Below are 21,898 nucleotides of genomic sequence, written 5' to 3'. Positions count from 1 at the left end.
GGGACACCCAGTGGGAGTATTTAGGTTACCACTCTGGCCTGACTTTCAAGCTTTCAGGCCTCAGGCCAACGGTCAGTCCAAACAAAAAAAGGTTACTGCTTACATTAATCAATATTAACCTCCTTTTCATAATTTACTGGAACTGGGAAAAAAGTATAACAAAATGTATACAATTTAGTAATTATACAAAACATTCATTTAGCAAGACAATATTGGTTACAGTCACCAGAATGAAGACTCACACTTTTCACTGCCACTTCCATGAAAAGTTCGGATAAATAAGAAGTCACTGGCTGCAAGTCACAACGGAAGCAATTTAAACTTTACATACAACAGCAAAGGTCAATCTTCCACAACAGTAATGCAGACACAATCACTCAGAGGCTCTCCATGCTGCCACGGCATTACTGGAATGTTCTTCAGAATCCATCTTCTCTCTCCAAGACCAACACTTGAAACATTAGATGTAATATAAAATAAGGAGTTCTTTATTATTTATACAAAACTTGTACATTAAAAAAACGTTAAGATTCAACAACTCTGCTGACCCCCTGAGGAAGCAAAGAGCCTTTATGGGTCTATCCAAAGAGCCTTGTGTGAATGTTTTGGTCACCAACCTCCTGGCCACAGGAACAAAGTACGCTCCTCCAGGGCCATTCATGTGGCACCTTCACTGGCTCTGAAAGCTGACTTTCCCTTTCACTGGGCTTGAAAGGCAAGCCAGGGTTTCCTGGACAACATTAAACAACTCTGTTTTCTGGCCCAAGCTTAGAGTGTCTTATCAGTATACAAGTTGATTTTTATTTATTTCTTGAACACTTTCAATAAACTCCTAGCATAAGAAGTTTTATTACAACATATACAGATTTGATACAGTTCTTTACAAAAAAAAACCACCTAGATTTTTCAGCTAAATAAATTGAAGTCTTTTAAGAAATTAAAGTTGGCTTAGAGAAACGGCATTTTTTTCAAGCCTGTGTTTTCCAACCTCTGAGCTCTGAGAGGTCAGACTTGTACGTTCTTGATAAAGAGAGTCCCCTTTGTCTAAGCAATATTAAGAGCTCTTGTATATTTAAAGAGTGCAAAACTCTTGTTTCTTTAAAGCCTTACGCTACAAAAAATGTTCTAGCAATCTAGACAGACATTTATATTTAGACAAGAGGCCTCTCTGAACAAACAGCCTACAGAGATGAATGCAGTGATTTGTTTTCTTGACAGAGAACTATTAGCACTGCTTAGCACATTATTCAGTAGTTTGGGAATAAGAGTAATTCTTCCCTTGAAGAAAGTAGGTCCCCTTCTGAAGAATCACAATGGCTACCCAAAAAGAAATCAAAATAGACCAGCACCAAATGAATTATTAGTTTACAAAAAATAAACTTAGCTCTTATTTAAGTTCTATAACCCAGACTCAATAAATTAATTATGAAATCAGTTTGTCAGCTACAGTATAATTTAAAACTCCATTTTCAACCAGGAGGGAGGGGAGGATGGAGAGAAGGGTCAATCTCACACTGATCACCACGAACTCCATGGATCTCATCAAAAGAAAACACTTGTTTCCATCTTGTATTCTCTTTCAGAAGTGAGCTGTAGGTTACAATCTGATGTTCAGAGCATGATATCCATGTTAAGATCTTTCCTTCCAGAGAGCACAGCACATAAAGCAATATACTATTTTCAGATCCGAGAAATGTGCATGGAAAGAAGGATCCCTGAAAGAGCCAAACACCAAGCAGTCACCTCACAGATCATGTCTATTCATCCTCAACATAACACCGCACTGAGCTTTTTAATTCACAGATTTTATGTTAGTCCTTTAGAACCCAATGCCCGTGTTTCAGTTCAGATCTGTCAGACTATTCAAGCAGCGTTTTTAGTGCCAGTTCCTTGGAGGTCTTGTAAATTTATCTTTGACCTATGGCAGAAAAAGACAAAGCAGGAATATATAAAATATCACGAATGCAGAATTTTAAGACTATTGTCTGTGAGTAGTAGGTTTTTTGTACTGCATTTTTAAGTACAGGAAAACATGTTAAGTAAATCTGTAAGTCTTACCTGTTGTGAATCATGTGACTTTTGACAAGATGTCCGGCTGCCAACGCTGCCATCAGTGACAATTCCCCGGCCATTACTGTACCGCACACGATCCTGGCAAGCTGCCGGGCATTTTCCCCAGGGTTGTCTTTGCATGCTCCTTGAACACCTAGCATCTGCAGCCAGGGAGAGACACAGCGGGACTCGCCCTTAAACTCATGGCAACAACTTCCTCCTCTATCAGCTAAAATAAGGGCAACTACAATGGCATCAGAATAGAACGGATTCCAGAAGTATACAATCTCCAAGATTTGACAGCCAGTACTCACAATAACATGCACCATAGTTAACATAACATCCACAGCCTGGTCTGCAGGGCACTTAATCAGAATAGATGAACATTCATTTACTCTCTTAATCTAACTTCTCATTTTACTAAGCACATGTCTCAACATGCTTGCTTCGACACAATGGGTTAGGCTGGTGAGAAGCAGAAGGATGACAAGACCAGCTAAAATACAGCTGAGTGACATGGGGTGTCAGGCAGAAACAGAGAATCCCAGCGAGTCAGAACTGGCCTGAGGTCACCAGGCTTTGGGGCTGAGGCGTCATACCTGCAAACAAGCTTGCTGAGGGAGCAGGTTGGTCCCACCGCCCACAGTTCCTATTTCTATAGACGGCATGGTGCAGCTGATATACAGATCTTCATTCGTGGGGCCGCTTGCTTCCATCAAAGTAATACAGTTTGAACTACCAACATTCTGTGCTGCATCCTGAAAAAATAAAAAGAAGTATAAAACTTCTCTCAACTTAGAACAACCCAAGACAAGAGAAGGAGAGGCTGGAGCCCTCACCTGTCCACAGGCAATGTAGATGGCGGTTACGATGTTCGCCGCATGGGCGTTGTAACCTCCAATGCTCCCGGCCATGGCAGAGCCCACCAGATTCTTATTAATGTTGACCTCAATCATAGCTTCCGTAGTCGTCTTTAATACCTAGCAAACAGAGTTGTGCACATTTTACATGTTCTCCCAGGAGACTCAGGGCATGTTACCCAGCTCTATCTTTCTGTCCTCCGGAAACCAACAGAGTTTAGATATGGCCCCACTGAGGCCTTGTCCTCAGTGAAGAGTATCAGTAAAGCTTGTTCCTGTGAATACCATACACAGGTGGGCAAGATGTGATCCCACAGTCATCTTTAACATAACACGTACATCCATATGTTAAATTTCACTTAGAATGTTAATATTCCTTTCCCAATTTTTAAACCAATTTACAAAATAAAATGATCATCCAATCACTCACTTCTCTGACAACCTTGGCTGGAATGACAGCTTCACAAACCACAGACTTCCCTCTTCCCTCTATCCAATTTATAGCAGCAGGTTTCTTGTCAGTACAATAGTTACCGCTGACTGCTAGAATCTGCATTTCAGGGAAATACTCATGAAGTTTCGAAAGTGCCTTCTCTGTGCCCTGTCAACAACACAACAAAATTAAAATGTACAAAGTTATTGATAGATCAGAGGCTTTATCTGTATCTAGTAATACTAATACTTATAAACCAATCACTACAATATTTCTAAATATAATATACTTCAAAGGAAGTGAGCATAAAATAATAGTTTCGTTAACCATCACAGTGACTAACTTCTCAGTCAGAAATAGACTCCTATGGGGGCGCCTGGGTGGCTCAGTGGATTAAGTGTCTGACTTTGGCTCAGGTCATGATCTACCGCTTGTAAGTTTGAGCCCTGCGTCAGGCTCTGTACTGACAGCTCAGAGCCTGGGGCCTGCTTCAGATTCTGTGTCTCCCTCTCTCTCGGCTCTTCCCCTGCTTACACTATGTGTGTCTCTCTCTCTCAAAAATAAATAAACATTAAAAGAAAAGAAATAAGACTCCTATGTTTCCTTCTAAGAATGAAAACAAAGTTCTTCATAGTCACGGGTAAACAGGATGTAGATGAGAAATAATGAGAATAGTAAAATTAAAAAATGAATTAAAAAATATTCAGTGAGAATATAATACTCATCATCATGTCACTGGTAGTGAGTAACTCAACCCATGATCAACAAGTAATAAATTCTCTCTTCTAGTTATTAAACTGTTACCTAAAAACCCAAGTTAGCAAGTCTGCAAAGAGAAGTCAGACATAAAAGTAAATCCTGTCGTTAAGGGAAAGTCATTGGGATTTACCTTACAAAACTGTAAACAAGACTTCCAATTTAAGTGAAATTAATTCAGTTAACGCGTATCTCAGTAGCCCAACATACTAACTGGTAATTAAAAAAACTGTTTCAACTGTGGTAAAATACATATAACATAGAAGTTACCATCTTAACTATTTTCAAGTGTACAGTTCATCAGGGTTAAGTCCATTCACACTGTCGGTACAGCCAATCTCCAGAAATCTTTTGTCTTGCAAAATTGAAACTCCAAACCCATTAAATAACTCCCCATTTCCCTTTCTCCTCAGCCCCTGGCAACTACCCTTCCCCTTTCTGTCTCTATGAATTTAATCTAGGTACTTCGCAAGTGTGAATTCGCATAGTATTTGTCTTTTTTGTTAGCCGGATTATTTAACTTAGCAAGTGAACCTCAAGGTTCATTTAGCATGTCAAAATTTCCTATTTTGTTAGGGTTTAATAATATCTCATTATATGTACACACAACATTTTATTCATCCATTCATCTGTCCATGAACACTTGGGTTGTTTCTACCTCTCCGCTACTGTGAATGCTGCTGCTATGAACAGAGGGGCACAAATAAGTCTCTGAAACCTAGTTTTCAACTCTTTTGGGTAAATACCCAGAAGTGGAATTGCTGGATCATAATTCTATTTTTAATTTTTTGAGGAACCACTATACTATTTATCGGCAACTTTCAAAACTTAAGTTTTTAGTCATTATTCCCCCCTCTTCTCTCTCTGGTTAAACTACAAAATAAATCTTGCTAACCTAATTGACTTTAACATTTTACATTTGTGAATATTTGTAAATAAAAAATAGTATCTGTAAATAAGAAAACATCAGTAGAATAAAATGTAAACCATACACAATATTCTTATAAGGAGATAAATGGACTACATACAAGAACTTGGCCTCTTAAATACAAGTCTTGAGGTCTCTAAAAGAGGTATGCTTTCAAAGTTTATAGGACAAAGCCAAGGAGCAGTAACCCCAAGAATCCTCCCACCCCTTCTGAGTAGGCCCAGAACATGCATAATACTCCATCTAAATTAAACATATCAAATACAAAAATATATCAGAGCCAATACGTGCCCGATAAGTTACATGAATCAAGATTTAGCTTTCAATAAAAATCTTCCCATCAATGAACCCTTTGAATAAGTAGTATGTGTACACGGCACCAAATTCAAAAATACAGGAGGACATATACAGTGAGTCTACTCCCCACTCTTACCTCCCTGATACCCAGTTCCCCTCCCCTGGGGCATTCAGTCTTACAAACTCTATTATAGTCTATTAGGCTCACCTTTGAAATCATGTTCATCCCCATGGCATCACCTGACCTGGACTGGAAACGGATATAAAGGTTGCGACCAGCCATACTCATATGAAGTTTCTGTAAACGTGCAAATCTATAAACAAAAGTGAATGTTTTTTATTTTGTTAAGAAGATACAAGTTATCTTAAAAATCTACTTTAGCTGATTTTACACATAAGAGCATACTCATGGAGATTACTAATTCAACTGTTTCATTCTTTTTCTTTTCTAATGTTTATTATTTGTTTTGAGAAAGAGAGAGACAGTGCATGTGCACACGAGTCGGGGAGAGGCAGAGAGAGAGGGAGAGAGAGTCCCAAGCAGACTCCAGCTATTTGGCACAGAGCCTGACTCGGGCTCAATCTCACAAGCCATGAGATCATGACCTGAGCCAAAATCCAGAGTTGACACTTAACTGACTGAGCCACCCAGGAATCCCTAGAGATTCTTCATGAAGAACAAACTGAGGGCTGATGGAGAGAAGTGGGTGGGGGGGTGGGCATTAAGGAGTGCACTTCTGATGAGCCTTGGGTATTATAAGTGATGAATTCTACTTCTGAAACCAGTATTACAACTGTATGTTAACTTACTAACATTTAAATAAAAACTGAAACAAACAAAAAAACCAAAATAGGGGTACCTGGGTGGCTCAATCCGTTAAGCGTCCAACTTCAGCTCAGGTCATGATCTCATGGCTAGTGAATTTGAGCCCCGCATCAGGCCCTGTGCTTACAGGTCAGAGTCTGGAGCCTGCTTTGGATTCTGTGTCTCCCTCTCTTTCTGCCCCTCCCCTGCTCATCCTCTGTCTCTCTCTCTCTCTCTGTCAAAAATGACTCACCCTCTGTCTCTCTCTCAAAAATGAATACACATCAAAAAACAAAACAAAAAACTAATAAACCAAAAACCCAAAAAACAAAAACACCCTGAGTCTTATAAAACCAACACACAAACTTACTAGCTCATACTATTTTTCCCTATTTACTCTTCTGGAGGTATTCATTTGGACCAACATTCTGCCCCAAGGATAAATATTACTCATTTTGAATAAATGGACTTAAAGTTCAGATTTTGGTACGTCACTTGAAGCAGGCAGTATGTCAACAGTTATGTTTAGCGATCACAGAAGATGACACCGGCTCTGAAATAAACATAAATGCGTATACAAACCCCACACATACCTGCTAGTACTGTCAAAAGCCTCCTTTATCACTGTGAACCCTTCAGGTGTCTCCAGCCAGGCCTTCACCTCTGCGGAGTCACAAGCACGGGGGAGACGCACCACTGGGCCACGGGTCATCCCATCTGCAAGGATTCGGCTGCTGGCACCTCCACCAAGCTATGCAGAGGACGTTACGGAAGCACATGTTAATCCTGAAAACACTTCTGCTTGGCCCCAGTTCTCTTCTCATTGCCTGGCCTAGTGCATATCTTAAAACAGGCAAATACAGAAATGCCTACTTACACCTATTGCTCTGCAGCCTCTGTTAGTGCTGGCCACAAGACAACCTTCTGTTGTCGCCATCGGCACCTGGTATTCTTTTCCATCCAAGCACAGAGGTCCTGCCACCCCAACAGGGATGGGCATATATCCAATAACATTCTCACAACAAGTTCCCATCACCTAAAAGGGAAAGTCAGGTACTGAGTGAAAATTGCTATCACAAATACACAGCCCTTCTCATCCATAACTGTTTTCAAACATAACCCTTTATTTTTCAACATTTTTATCTACTCCTTGTAAGTATTTAAAAGTACAAAAGTCATTGACAATGACTATAAACAACAGGAAAAATATTTTGAATTTCTAGGACCTATAATCATAAGCAGAATACAAAATTACAGTGAAGTGATTAAACAAATGTTTTATAAAATTATGTACATACAAAAGACTAGTCAAGAAAAAGACTAGGGGCGCCTGGGTGGCTCAGTTGGTTAAGCGTCCGACTTCGGCTCAGGTCATGATCTCACGGTTTGTGAGTTCGAGCCTTGCGTCAGGCTCTGTGCTGACAGCCCAGAGCCTGGAGCCCGTTTCCAATTCTGTCTCCCTCTCTCTCTGCCCCTCCCCTGTTTGTGCTCTCTCTCCCTCTCTCAGAAATAAACATTAAAAAAAAATTAAAAAACAAAAAAAGAAAAGACTAAAAAGCTGAAGACTAAAGCTACAAGACTAAAAAGCTACAAAAGCAAACTTTCTCAAATCAAGAAAACATACCGAGGAGTAATTATAGTTCCTGTAAGGTAGATACTGGAGAGAAGAAGGCTCTGGAAGTTTTCTGGACAGTAACTGTCGGCGAATAGATACACCTCGTTCATGGGTTTCCATCAGAGTTTCCAACTTGTAAGCTGGGATATGCTTAGCATTAACTAATTGGATGATCTCAGCATCACTAAGGAATTTTGCACCTTTCTAAAGAAATGAAAAAAAAAAATGGAAAGGAGTTGTGGGAGGGGGACGACAAAAAATTTGAAGTGCACTTCGTATTCTTCATAACAAATACACCATTTAATACAAACAATGCTCAGTAGAGGAGAACCCAAAGAACTTTGGAGTTCTAAAGATGATTTGAATGGAAATAAGAATATCAAAATGAAAGCAAATTCTCTATAAAAATGTGACCCTAAACAAATGTAAAACCAAAACACCAAATTTTGCAAGGGAAGTTCATAGAAAAAAAAAAAAAAAACAAAACCACAATTAAGATTCTGATGGCCACCCTCTAAGTTTTGGTAACTCTGTATACAGCAAAACAGTTCAAAAATTGGCACACATGTTAATAGGAATGAGGGAAAGTGAAAGAAAAACAAACATGATGCTACTCTCACTCATGTGCACATAAATTAGGAATGATTAAGCAGATACGGATGGAACACAAAGTCACACTAAAGCATGAATTAACTCCTACGGCCGTGTAGGCAGAATACCCCCTCAGATGTCAGAAAGGAAAACAAGCGTCTGGTGAGCATGAAGCTTATTAAAAAGCAAACCAAAAAGAAAACAAAACAAAAAACTTTTCTTCTGTCTTTGAAGCTTGTTTTTGAATGAAACCTTTTCTAGGCCCCAACACACATGAGAATAAAGTAGTGGCTCATCTCTCTGGCAAACGGTAGTAAAGGGTAAAGAGCACTGTCTCTTGAGTCAGTAAATCTTGGACTCTTGATCTCTGCTTTTCCATTTCCTAAATAATGTATTACTTTGGGAAATACGCCTCCTGGAGCCTCAGCTTTCTCTTTCTCATCTGAAAAATGGAGGTAATTCCAACTATCTCACAAAGTTGTGGGGAATAAAAAAGACCACTACCTGGCAAACCACATAACACAGTGCCCAGAACTTAAGTACTCAGTAGCGAGAACTTCCTTCCTTCCTTTCTTAAAAAAAGCAAAAAGATACAAAGCTTGAATTAACTTTATTTTCCTCACCTCTGCATTCCCAAGTATCTGTAGACATTCTTCATTAGGCCGAGGCTCGATGGGAAGTTCAATGTCAGGTTCCTGTGCCTCTAGTTCCAGTGAAGTATCAAGTAAGGAAGAGTTACCAACCACAAATGTAGCTCTGCTGGAGGTGTCAGTTTCTGCCACTAAGGGTTTTATGACCTCAACTGTTCAAGAAACCAAATGAAATCTCACAACAGTGAACATACGTTTTAAAACGAACTCAGCTTCTGAACAAATCAGTATTGGAAAAATGGAAAATAAAGAGAACAAGAAATCACCTTTTCTTTCTCTGTTTATCCTGGTCTCTTCCTCCACTGCATGGAATTTCTGGCTATTTCTGACCAGTATAGGTTCACGTCTACAACAATCATCTGGGACTTTTTTGGGGGTCACTACAGGAGACGTGATAGGGTTTTTTAATGAGAGTGTAGATTCTGTCTCAGCTTGTTCAAAGAAGATGTACTTGACAGCCAGAAGGAGAGCTAAACTAAGGGTAATAACTTGTTCAATATCCATGCTGATCATTCTAAATAAAAGAAAGGAAATTAAAAAGTTATTACTCAGAAATTAAAATGGTACAACCTAAACTTTTAGTAACATAGACTACTATGATTAATACACAACAAAGCAGGTCTCAGGTAACTTACTTAGAGAGATAAAACTGCCAGAGGGAAACACTTGGTTCAATTCTCTTGGACACACTTTCATCCAATCCTAAAGAAACCTTAGAATTTTCTGCCGTACTGTTTTGAGGCGAAGGATCAGCTATCCAGCGACTGTGCGCATGAACAAGAACCAAGCCTAGAGACTGAAATAAAATGTTATAAATTATATATCCTCTGCATATCAATGCCACTTAAACTTCTCATCCTTAGCAACTGGATAGCCAGACACCATCTTTCATGGTCTCCCCCCAGCATGAAAAGAAAGCCCTGCACTTGCTCTGGGACTAAAGTAGTGGCCTACTAAACTACTGAAAACGTTGCAAAAAAACAGGTTTGCAAAGAGAAGTAAAGCAAAGGAATTTGAAACATCTGTTTAGGGGAGAAACACCAGGAGCCTCAAAGAAATGAGAGACAAGGAAAAAAAAGAAAGAGGAACATCAATGAAAGAGACAAAAAATGTAGAAAGGTAACAGGAAGGAGAAAAAAAATCAAAAAGCAGAACATATGAACAGAACATATGGAACAGTGGAACTGAAAATACAGAAGGGAAAAGAAAACTATGAAATTACCATAATCATCTTAACTCTCTGAGTAACAGGATTTGGCTTATTTTCTTCTTCTTCTAAAACTCGAGCAAAATGGCTCAGCTGCCAAATCGGACGACCCTCACGGCTTTCCCGAGAAAGCTACAAAGTAAACCAGTGTTACATTAGAAGGTACTGATTCTATTTAAGTGAACAGATTTGATGAGAAACATTACTCTTCTACTAATGCCGTAAGAACAGCTCTTACCTCTAAAACCAAGGAAACGCAAGCTGGGAAGAAAGTCATGAACACAAAGTAGTTGGCAAGAACTGACATGCAGCCAAAGCAGCACATAATCTCAAGTTGACGCACCCCTGGTTAGAGAAAAATTAAATGTATAATTAGTAAAGTACCTATATTTTTGATGCTACATACATCACAGGGACCTTTCCTCTAGGTAGACAAATACAAGAAAACATTAGTATATTAAACTCTTTCCTATCTACTGGAAAAAGAAATGAGGAACTCCAAGGTGATACCAAGCATTAGAACAGGAATAACTCCCTCTTGGGAAAAGAACTTGTCTCCTCCCAGGTCTCCAACATCACAATGCCAGGCACAGTCATTGTATTTAATTTACATATGATAATCCCCTTTTATCAAAGGGTAGCAATCAGTTTTGAAATAGGGATTAACAAGGCCAGGCTACTCTGATGAGTCAACCTCCCACAGTCTGGATCCAATTCCACTCTTTGCCAGAAAAGCAATTCACCTGTGGATTTACTTTTGATTTACTTTTGATTAAAGTAAAACATACTGCCAGTTATGCCATTCCCGATTCAGTATCATAATAAATACTTTATGTGCACTAAATGAACTCTAATTTCAGTACAACCTCTATCATGGCAATTGCTGTTCTTATAATTTTGATGAATTTCACGGATCTGTTTGAAAAATTAAATAATGCAAAAAGGCAACTCAAGATCCAAAATTAACAAATGTTCCATTACAAAATGTTTAAGGTATCACGTGGTATATGTCCCAAACAGAAGGTTAGCAGAATTATAGAGCCGAAAAATACCTTTGATTACCAAATCCTATTCCCTCAACTTTACAAATAAACTTGAATATAAAACATATTTCTGATGTCACTCATATGAAATATAAAAATGTTTTGAAATGTAAATAAAAAAATCATTCCCTCTTCCTATAAAACTGCTAACTAGAATAACAAAAAACTCAACAGTCTATTTTATTTTTGAATTCTAAACAGATCATATGACTAAATAATAGACCAAAAACACATATTGTATTTTTAAGTACTTTTGTTTTATTTAAAAAAATGTTTTTATTGTTTATTTATTTTAGAGGAGACAGAGTGTGAGCAGAGGAGGAGCAGAGAGATGGAGACACAGAATCCAAAGAAGGCTCCCGGCTCTGAGCTGTCAGCACAGAGCCCAACGCAGGGCCTAAACCCACAAGGTGCAAGATCATGACCTGAGCCAGAGTCGGATGTTGATCTCGTGGCTTGTGGGTTCAGGCCCCGCATCAGGCTCTGTGCTGACAGCTCAGAACCTGAAGCCCGCTTCGGGTTCTGTGTCTCCCTCTCTCTCTCTGCCTCTCCCCCACTCGCACTCTGTCTCTCTCAAAAATAAAAATAAACATTAAAAACATTTTTTTAAACAAATAAATAAAAAATATTTTTTAAAAATACTTCCTTGCTAAATGTTGAATGACAGATTAAAAAACAATAAATAATAAATTTACTCTCAGAAAGAAGAAACATGTATTTAACATACTACCAAGTGACAAGCCCTGGACTAAAAAAGTAACGACAACCAACTGCTTTCATAAAAGCTAGATAATTTACCTGTGAAGAATGAAGCCCCTTATCCAGGGCACTCAGGCACCAAGAAATAGGCTTCAACTGTCATTACTAAGGGTAGCTCCCTGAGGAAGCCATAAAGTCTAGTTTTAATGATTAGGAAATCTTCACAACAACAGCATGATATATTCACTCTGGCAAATTTCCAGGCCAGGCCAGGCCACAACTTCCATCCTGTGTTTGATATTTAACATCTAATTCTCTACTATCTAATTAAGGATTAAGAAACGTGTTGAGATCAATGCTAGGTACTCGCTAAGATGTACTGCATACCATCTGATTAAATCTTGCCAACCAGCCTATTAGGTGGACCTAACTTACATCTGGCCCACTTCTGACGCTTGCACTGTCTCCTACAGGACAATAAAAACACAAAGAACCAAAAAAACAAAAAAACAAAAAACCAACAAAAACAAAACCCACAAGGAACCAAATCACTAACTTAGTCTGGGCAGGTGCACTGGAAGGTGCCCCAGATGAGCCTTAGAATACAATCTTGGTTATTGCTTCTCGGCCTTTTGGCTAAGATGAAGCATAGAATACAATCTTGGTTAAAAACTAAGCAAAAAAATAAACACCACAAAATCAGCAAAAGGGTGGAGTACAGAAACAGAAGGTAGCAATCGTGAAAACTAAGTATCACTAACCTGCTACTAAGTTTTCACAAAAGCAGTCAGACATTAAGGTCAGATAAATCCACATATTCATTCAGTTAAAACCTTTTAAGAATAATGTCACACTTTTAAAAGTCAGAACTTAAGAATAACCAATGCAGGGATACCTGGCTGGCTCAGTCAGTTAAGTTCCGACTCTTGGATTCAGCTCAGGTCATGATCTCATGGTTCATGGGATCGAGCACCAAGTTGAGCTCTGCACTGACAACTCAGAGCCTGCTTGGGATTCTCTCTCCCTTCTCCTCTCTCTAACCCTCCGCCACTTGCATGCACACACTTTCTCTCTCTCTCTCTCTCTCTCAAAATAAACAACAAAAAAAATCTTTTTAAGAAAAAAGAATAACCAATGTAATCTCAGACGTTCTTTTTTCCCTTCATCTACAAACTTAGTTTAAAAAACATTAAAAATCTCTTACAAACCTGACATGGTTCCAACTCCAATCACAAGACATTCTACAAGGGCATCAAGGGTGAACGTGGGACCTAAAATTGCCATTCCACGAGCGATATTTTCCCGCACTTCATCCTAAAACACAGACCGTACATATCAATGAGGGTAAGATTCAAAGTAACTTTGGAAAAAGTCAGAGAGCATCCTAAGGCCTCTGTTAAAAGCGAATGTGCTATACAAAGAGTAAAATAAACAATATAATACCACTAACAGGCATTGCAGGTGCAAAGGATTAAAAAAAGTCAAATCCAGGGCCCTGCTTTCCCTTTCCACTAGGTGAGATACTTCTTGGGAGGAGTCCTTTGAGGTGGTGCGTCAATCCTGCCATCTAAATACCACATAATGAAACACTACAACATTTTATATTGGCTACAATTGACAGTTCTTAATTGCAAATTTTTTAAGACCTTAATACTATGAAACCTAAATCATACTCTCGTCAACATGTTCAAGTATTCGAGACAGTTATCAAATACATAATCAAGGTAGAATGGCAAGCTACTTTATACTCAGATACTCTGATGCAAGATTACTGAAAATGTTAGGTTCTTTACAGTGACTAATGAACACCAAGATAAAACTTTAGATGGAAAAAAATGCAAGTGGTAATGCCAAAATTTTAGAAATCAATCTACCCTCAGACTCTCTTCTATTACATCCTGTCCTATTCTCTGATAGGTTTCACCGGGGAACACTCTTACTTATCCAAAAGTCATATTACCTTAATTTCTGAAATCTTCAAATAGGAAAATGGAGATCCCAAATTCCAGAAGCTATGCAATTATAACTGAGTTATTAGGTACCCAAAAAGACCAGTCTTAAGACCTGACAATTAAAACTGTGGGCAATTCCTGAATCTTCAACTGTGAAGAAGCTATTAATCTTTCCTAATAATGTAAACAAACTGAAAAAAAGAACAATATTGACATTTGTGTCTTAAAAATAATACTTACCTGTGAGTTGGAACTGAGGGCAAACTTTGCTAGTGCACTTGCTCTGGAAAGGTCAATCAAAAGCAGGAAAAAGGGCAAAGCTTCACTGCAAAAAAATCAAGATGATCAGGTACATTCATCAGATGAAAAAATGTAGCTTAAAAATGCTTTCTAAGACAAAAAAAATTTTTCTAAGACAAAACCCCTGTCCCATACACTGTATGATTCTTTAGTATAGGTACCTTTTTGTAGTCCATAAGGTATACCTTATATTCACTCCCCTGTGACATCCTCAAAGCTAAACATACTCAGTGCTCAAAAATATTTGTTAAAACTATTTGTAACGTTGAGAACGTTGAGGTGCCTGGGTGGCTCATTCGGTTAAGCATCCAAGTCTTGCTTTCTGCTCAGGTCATGATCTCTCAGTTTGTGGGATCAAACCCCACATCAGGCTCTGTGCTGACAGCACAAAGTCTGCTTGGGATTCTCCCTCCTTCTCTCTCTGTCTCCCCGCCCCCCATCTCTCTCAAAATAAATAAACAAACAAAATTAAAAACTATTTGTAAAGTTAAAAATGTCAATATATTTTTATAGAAACACCTTTTGATAATTTTATACCAAAATAACATCCTAAGTAAAAAATGTTTCCTTGAATTCGCATGGGGAAAAGAAGTGAAATGTATGTAATTTCTTTTACTTGGTCACTACTTGTGGGAGGATAAACTTAACAAGCTTTCTGGAGAGAAAGTTGGCAGTAACAGCACTCAAAAGCCCTAAAAATTTACACAGCCACTGTCTCACACCTAGGAATAAATTCTGAGAATAAATATGAACACAAATTTATCCACAAAGACATTCACCATAGTGTTATTAATAGAGGAAATTAAATAAACTAAGAATCGAATCATAGAGGGTTTAGTAAATGACCTACAATATATTCACATAGGGGGATACGAGAAACTCCTCAGAAATAATTTAGTTTAGCACTAAGGGCAAGCAAAGATGTTGATAAACTATCGTTAGGCATAAAGAAGTTACAAAGCAATATATACAGTGTGATCTCAGAATTTTTGTTTAAGTGTAAAAACAGGTAGGAAAGGATAAATACCAAAAGGTGTTATCATTAGCTAAATGACTACATGAAAAATTTCCCCATATTTTCTATAAATTTTTGAAAATGTACATAATACTTTATAACTTGGAGAAGAAAAATTGTTAACATTGTTTCTTGGAAAAAAAGTATATTCATGCTTTAAAGACTTACTTCAAGCCTGTCAATTCTTTATCCAAGAAATGAATGACAACCGTACTGAATACGAAACTTGAGAAAATCGTGAAGAGGCCAGCAATACCTAAAATGACAAAACTCAAACTGAGAAAAAAATCATCCTTTATTATAAAAATAACATAATCCCATACAATATTCTGAAAGAAATATTATATTCTCCAGTTTATTAAGATCTCAACTATCAGAATATTTACTCCCAATAAGGAAACCACTGAATTTATGCGGCAGCACTTTAAGCAATACACAGGTTTCCATATACAGGATTTGAACAAAAATATGTATTTCTATAGCAAAACAAAAATTTGATAGCACAAAGAAGTTAAATGTATAAAATGATTACCCAAAATATATTTTGATCCAAGTTGACGTAAATTCTGGAACTGGAAGTAAATATACAGGATCGCTATGCATCGTGTTATTGTCAGAATTATGATGTCACTGCTTAAAACATCCTGTTGGAAGACACAAGAAAAAAAAATCCCAACAGTTTTACTTTTTAAAACAAGCAATGATATGTAAGAACTTTTATTTTGTATGCATCATTAGTTTATATATTTGTCACAATAATATAAATACAGGCACAATACAAGTCAAATAAAAAATATTAAATATGTATATCAAGAATTAAATACAGTTTTTCAACAATCCACTGTTTAAAGCCCATCATTTTCCTCCGTTAATCACTTTAAGCTATTATTTTCTCAAGTAAAGTCAATTACACTCATTTTATGCAGAAAAGGCATGAAGAAAGGTATTTCCAGTGTGTTTCCAAACACTGTAAGTAAATGGAAATTTGAGATAAGTTCATGAACACTAAGATAAAAATTTTACTTGGAACTTTTTTGATTATATGATCTCTTAAGAGGAAAGGCTCTTTAGAAACTGAAAGTGTAATTTAGTCAGTATCAAATTAATTTCACAAACCTCTTCAAACTTGGGACACTCATAATTCCAACCACAGATCTTATCGTTACCAGTAAACATGTTCATGGACATCATACAGATGGTCAGTGTCACCGTCCCCACTATGACTTCCCAGGGATGGGAGGCCACAAAAAGGCCATGCATTCGGAAAAGTCTTGACAACATTGTAGCTACAGAATCCTTGGATCCTGGAAGGAATATCGAGTGTGAACACTTAGTACACATTTCACTGTATTTTTAGGAAAAGAAGATTCTGCATTGTAAACTCTGCTTTTGTAGGCACACTGTCTTATACATATGAGTAATACTATTTGATAGTGTTCCTTATTAGTGCTGGAAAATAATTATAAAATTAAAATGAGGACTTTGATATTACTTTTTTACTCATAACACTTAAATATTCTTCTATTAGCAACCAACTTAAAAACAGCTATTTCTTACAATTTGTAGAATTCAAGCTTTTATGAGGAAACCAAATAAATATCTCGGGCCACAATATTATCTGAGCTAAGGAGGAGAGCAATGAGACAGAAAAAAAAAGTAAAAAACAACTGTTCACATTTGTTTTCTAATTTCCCTGACATAAAATGTGCATTAGCACCCTCTTCATTGTCCGTATTCCAATTACACAAAAGGCAAATACCAATCTACTTGTTGCCTGTCCTCGAAGGCAGAGAACCATTACAGTCTTCCATTCCATTCAAAACATGGCATACTGTTAGTGGCAAAATGATGTTTAATAAAACTTCCTACTGTTGCTGTCACCAGAAAAAGTCTTTTTCCATTTTTACAGCTAATAAAATGCTAGAACAGTAACAGAAGAAGAGGATGGCTGGCCAAAGTAGATGTCTGTAACATTCAAAAATTCCCGATAGAACATACAGGTAATTCTGATCTAACGAATACCATGACTAAACTTCCCCATGCTTGCTGGCCAACTCTGTTCATTCTGATACTGTGATTTTTAAAAAATCTGATAGTCACTGGTCTCCAATACGGGAACTTGTAAAACGTCTTAGACTAAAATTAATGCTTACAATAAAGCGTATTTCATTACCCATAAAAATCTATTTCAAATTAAGATTTTTAAAGTAAGGCTACTAGTTGACACACTAGCAAGAATTCAAAGGAATCTCATGTTTACAGTAACAGCTAAGAAAATGACTCATTTATTAAAGACAGTAAGTTAAATGGCAACAAATGAAGAAGAAGAAAGTTAAATACGCTACCTTAAGGACTAAGGGACAGAAAATAAGAGTAGTTTTCAGGAACCAAAGTAATTACTGAATGTCATCTCCCACTGTGTCACTCTATATTCTCTCCATTTCAGCTGCTCCAGCCACCAGCTGGGCAGCTGGCTTTCTGACTGCAGGCAACCATCTTTCATTGGATCAATTAAATCATGAAATCAGTTTTGCGAGTCAGAACAAACATTTTTTAATAAAATAGAAAAAACAGCTGTAGGTAAACATGTAGCATGGGTTAGGTATTATCTCTTAAAAGTTTAGGGTTCATGGAACTATACATATAGGAGTGTGTGTAGTGGCTTCCAACATAACATGTCTTCCTGGGGGGGGGTCTCAATTTTAACAGGTTGGCAGTCACTAAGATCTACAAATGCGGCATGCATCTGCCTGCGTTTATTCATGCTTTTTCAAACTTCCTCCCTGAGTCTTGTTCCGCATTTTATCCTCCAGCACCTTGCATCCACATACAGCGGTTGCTCAACAAATACCTGCTTAATTGAAAATAAACTCATAGGGGCGCCTGGGTGGCTCAGTCGGTTAAGCGGCCGACTTCGGCTCAGGTCATGATCTTGCGGTCTGTGGGTTCGAGCCCCGCGTCGGGCTCTGTGCTGACAGCTCAGAGCCTGGAGCCTGTTTCAGATTCTGTGTCTCCCTCTCTCTCTGCCCCTCCCCTGTTCATGCTCTGTCTCTCTCTGTCTCAAAAATAAATAAACGTTAAAAAAAAAAAAAAAAAAGAAAAAAAAGAAAATAAACTCATAAACTACAGTAGCATGCATTTTATTGACACATCTTGAAATAGACCTAAAAATGAATATAAGTCAACAAGGTACAGATATAACTGCCCACCTGCTAGCCCTCCCCCTCCCACCCCACCACCCCAGTTAAGGGCTGAAGCAGAGAATTCTGGGAACATACGAAAGCGGAATGGAGTAGGGAAGACAGGCTATAGTCCATACACTGCTTTTGAAAATGAACAATAACAAAAAGAGTTTCTATTAAATGAGCAGGCACTTGGACCTAAAGCACTGGAGAGTAATAATCATAGATTTGCATCCTACTTCATTACACCAAAAGCCTTCTAAGAGCCTAGATTTTCAGGACAGTTTTCTATCACATAACATCCTTGTAGCAAAAAACAAAAACTCTGCAAGCTGGTCTAAAGGATCAACAAGCATCAATGTTCCAGAAAATGAATCAAGTAAAAATACATTTCAACACTACGTCAAAATGATTTCCAACATTCTCTCCCCACCAAAACACTCTCCACTTAGATTATTCCGTATTAAGTCAATGTATCCTTCACTATTAAAAAGTTAATTCTGTTGAATTAAAATCTGAGCTGCTAGCAGAAAGCCACCCCAATTCGATCACAAATTGGTTTAGCATCATTAACCCACAATTATATATTAGGTACATCATGTTGTCCCTTAAAAAGATTTCATGGTAGCATTTTCAATACTGGGACATTTCTTTCCTAGGTAAAGTCATCTTTGCAACATTCAGGGAAAAAATTACACATGATCCTGTGAACCAGCCCCAAACACAGAGAATCTCACCTATTTGGAAATACAAACTCAGTAATCAAATGTACAAGGTGTGTCAAAAGTAACCATATAATTATATACCATCTCATTTCTCACGGGCATCCTCCCCATTTCCTGGTGATTATGCAAAGTAGTTAAATGCCACCTTCATCAGCAGTTGCAAGTGTCATAAGTAGGCTACAGGACAGCCCATGAGAATTCAATGGACACTATATAGGCCATGCAGCAACAAAAGTAAGTTTTACTTAAAAAAAAAAAACAACAGTTAAATAGGCAATGTATACCTTGCCTATGCACAATGAAGTATTCCCCAAAAATTTCACAGATTCCTCAAAAGAAGAGATCATTTAAATTCAATGGAATCATCAAACTCCAATCCAATGCACCACAGAAACCACCTACCACGGCCAACTGCAGAAAAGGATGCTTTGGCCTCTGACTCTAATTCTTTCCTCCCACCCTGCACTCCTCCTGTGCCACACATCCCAGCATCTGATTATACACCATCTTACACGGCTCTTAAAGTAACTGCTGTGTACATTCCGACTCTTTGAAGGCAAGAACCATGTCTTATACTGAGTCATTTTTAGTTCCAAAAGGATTTAGCATTCTGCGGCTCAAACTAGTATTCTAGTAAATAAATAAGTATATACGTACATATACATATATGTGTGTGTGTGTGTGTGTGTGTGTGTATATATATATATATATATATATATATATATATATATATATATATATTTAGTACTGGAAATCAGGAAACCAGGATTCTACATTCAACTCTCTTACATGCTTTTATGAGTCACATCTCTATTCACTTACTAAGCTAGAGCTCCAAAGTTGTTTAACAAACACAAGTATTATGTGGAGCCATCTGAAACTGCTACTCGTGTAGGTTTAAAAAAAAGTCAAATTTCAAATATCTGCAATTTTATATGGGTCAAACCTAAATAGATACTGATACACATGTAGTTATCCATCCATGGTTTAAAAAGGAGATCATACAAGAACAAAAGGAGGGTGTGCACACACATACACACTTCATCATGAAATGCTCATGCCACACCCAAGTTTTCATATATTAATGATTAATCTTTGCACAGTTTCTTAACCTTCATGTTACTAAATTCCATTTGTACTTACTGCCAAGTTCATCACAAATTCTAGAAAAACACAACAAAGCGGGACCTCAAAAACCAGTCGATCCCAAAGTACACTACAGGCTTTTGCTAGATTACCTCTAAATCAGAAAACGACTTTCATTGCATGAAGAGTAAAATATACTCACACGCAAAAAATACATCCTCCATATTGAGATGCTGAAATTATGCATGATTATTTAGTACGGCCCAGAAAAAAATGTTTCCTATAACTTTTCACGACGAAGTCTAAGGTGGCATGTCCTCAACCAAGCCATGAAATATTTCAAATGACCATTTAAGATGGAGTACATCAGCCGTCTCTCACCGCAGAAATTGCCTATTCTATATTGAAACCTATATTCCTAATCCAAACCAAATAATTCCAGAAAATCTACAAGGTTTGGACTCAATTATATGAGCACCAAGGAGACTCAAGCCCCTTACGAAAAAGAAAAATGAGGAGGGAGAAGAGGGGAGAAAGGTGAATAGAAAAAGAAGAATCCTTGAGGCGCCTGGGTGGCTGAGTCGGTTAAGCTTCCAACTCTTGGTTTCCACTCAGGTCATGATCTCACGGTTCGTTAATTCCAGACCCACATCGTGCTCTGCGCTGACAGGGCAGACAGAGACTGGGATTCTCTCTCCCCGCTCTCTCTCTCCCTCTGCCCCTACCCCACTCGCACTCTCTCTCCTTCAAAATAAACTTTAAAAAGAAGGAGGAGGAATCCTTTAAGTCCTTGGGCAAGTCCCTACATTGGGCTCCGTATTCTCTCAACTAGTGGCTCCTGTAAATGACCAGACACATCTCTACAGATGCACGGTTCTTCCATGGCTCTGTGTTAGTCAGCAGCATTTACGGAAATCTTTCCCAGCACTTTAAAGAAAGGTGCTGACGAACAGCAGCGCCTGGGCGTGAACGCCTGCACCAGATAGTCCTTCTCGAGGCCTCTCCGCGAGCCTGCCGGCGGGACACATCACACACACTCCCAGCATTTCTTGGATCGAGGGGCTTCCGGGGTCACCCGACCTGGCACCCTTTCCGCCCGGGTGATAGTGACTGCGTAGCCCACACCGACTACTTCGGACTAGGCTGGCAAACGCGGCTACGCCCCGCCAGACCACCGATGGTGACGGCAGCCACGAAGAAGCCAGCCCGCCGCCCAACCCTCAGGCCCAGCCGGGCCCCAGGCCCCCCTGGCATCGGTGCGGCCGCCGCTCAGCCGCGCCTCAAGTGCGTCTCCTTACACCTCCCAGGGACCAGGCCCCCCACACCCGCAAAGGCACCACTGCAGCTCCCGCCAGGTCCGCAGGGGCTGCTGGTTGCCCCTTTCCAGGGCCAGGCGGAGCCCGAGAACGGCCATCAACACAGCCCTAATCCCGCTTCCCCGCCGCCCCCGCCCCACTTCGGGGCCACAGCCCGCCTCACCTCCCGATCTCACTAGAGGCCACCGAACCGGGGCGCCGGCGCTCCGTCTGTCTCCAGTCAAAGGAGACGCGAAGCGGAAGGAACCTTCGGCTTACGCACACTCGGGGCCGGCTGAGCCTGCGACCAATGAGAGAGGATCGTCCGATCGTCTAGCCAATCATCTGGGGGCTGCTGGGCCTCACGGCGCTACGTCACGAACGGTCGCCTTAACAACCTCCCACAG

The 21,898-nt window shown here is 38.9% G+C and overlaps 1 protein-coding gene across 1 annotated transcript; it reads right to left on the bottom strand.

The window, feature by feature from the left end:
• Nucleotides 1–104: 104 nt before the first annotated feature.
• On the bottom strand, nucleotides 105–21,778 carry HMGCR (3-hydroxy-3-methylglutaryl-CoA reductase). Its single transcript, XM_042941185.1, has 20 exons — nucleotides 21,676–21,778; nucleotides 16,320–16,507; nucleotides 15,736–15,847; nucleotides 15,372–15,459; nucleotides 14,129–14,213; nucleotides 13,145–13,250; nucleotides 10,433–10,539; nucleotides 10,210–10,326; nucleotides 9,623–9,783; nucleotides 9,254–9,501; nucleotides 8,961–9,139; nucleotides 7,756–7,950; nucleotides 7,009–7,167; nucleotides 6,725–6,882; nucleotides 5,535–5,640; nucleotides 3,343–3,513; nucleotides 2,892–3,032; nucleotides 2,652–2,810; nucleotides 2,059–2,213; nucleotides 105–1,918 (listed from the first exon to the last, which is right to left on the bottom strand). Exons 2-20 carry the CDS (start codon nucleotides 16,482–16,484, stop codon nucleotides 1,864–1,866), a joined length of 2,667 nt encoding a protein of 888 aa, XP_042797119.1. The 5' UTR covers nucleotides 16,485–16,507; nucleotides 21,676–21,778; the 3' UTR covers nucleotides 105–1,863.
• Between the last annotated feature and the right edge of the window lie 120 nt (nucleotides 21,779–21,898).

This window comes from Panthera leo, chromosome A1, assembly GCF_018350215.1.
Source record: "Panthera leo isolate Ple1 chromosome A1, P.leo_Ple1_pat1.1, whole genome shotgun sequence".
Classification (NCBI taxonomy): domain Eukaryota; kingdom Metazoa; phylum Chordata; class Mammalia; order Carnivora; family Felidae; genus Panthera; species Panthera leo.
The sequence above is the reverse complement of the archived record's forward strand: the minus strand, read 5'-3'. Positions and strand labels throughout refer to the sequence as shown.

Coding starts and splice junctions, on each gene's coding strand:
- HMGCR (XM_042941185.1), bottom strand. CDS start 16,484: ATGTTGTCAAGACTTTTCCGAATGCATGGCCTTTTTGTGGCCTCCCAT. Junction 10,540..13,144: donor TGGAGTTGGAACCATGTCAG/GTTTGTAAGAGA, acceptor TTCTCTAACCAG/GGGTGCGTCAACTTGAGATT. Junction 9,140..9,253: donor GATAAACAGAGAAAGAAAAG/GTGATTTCTTGT, acceptor TTTCTTGAACAG/TTGAGGTCATAAAACCCTTA.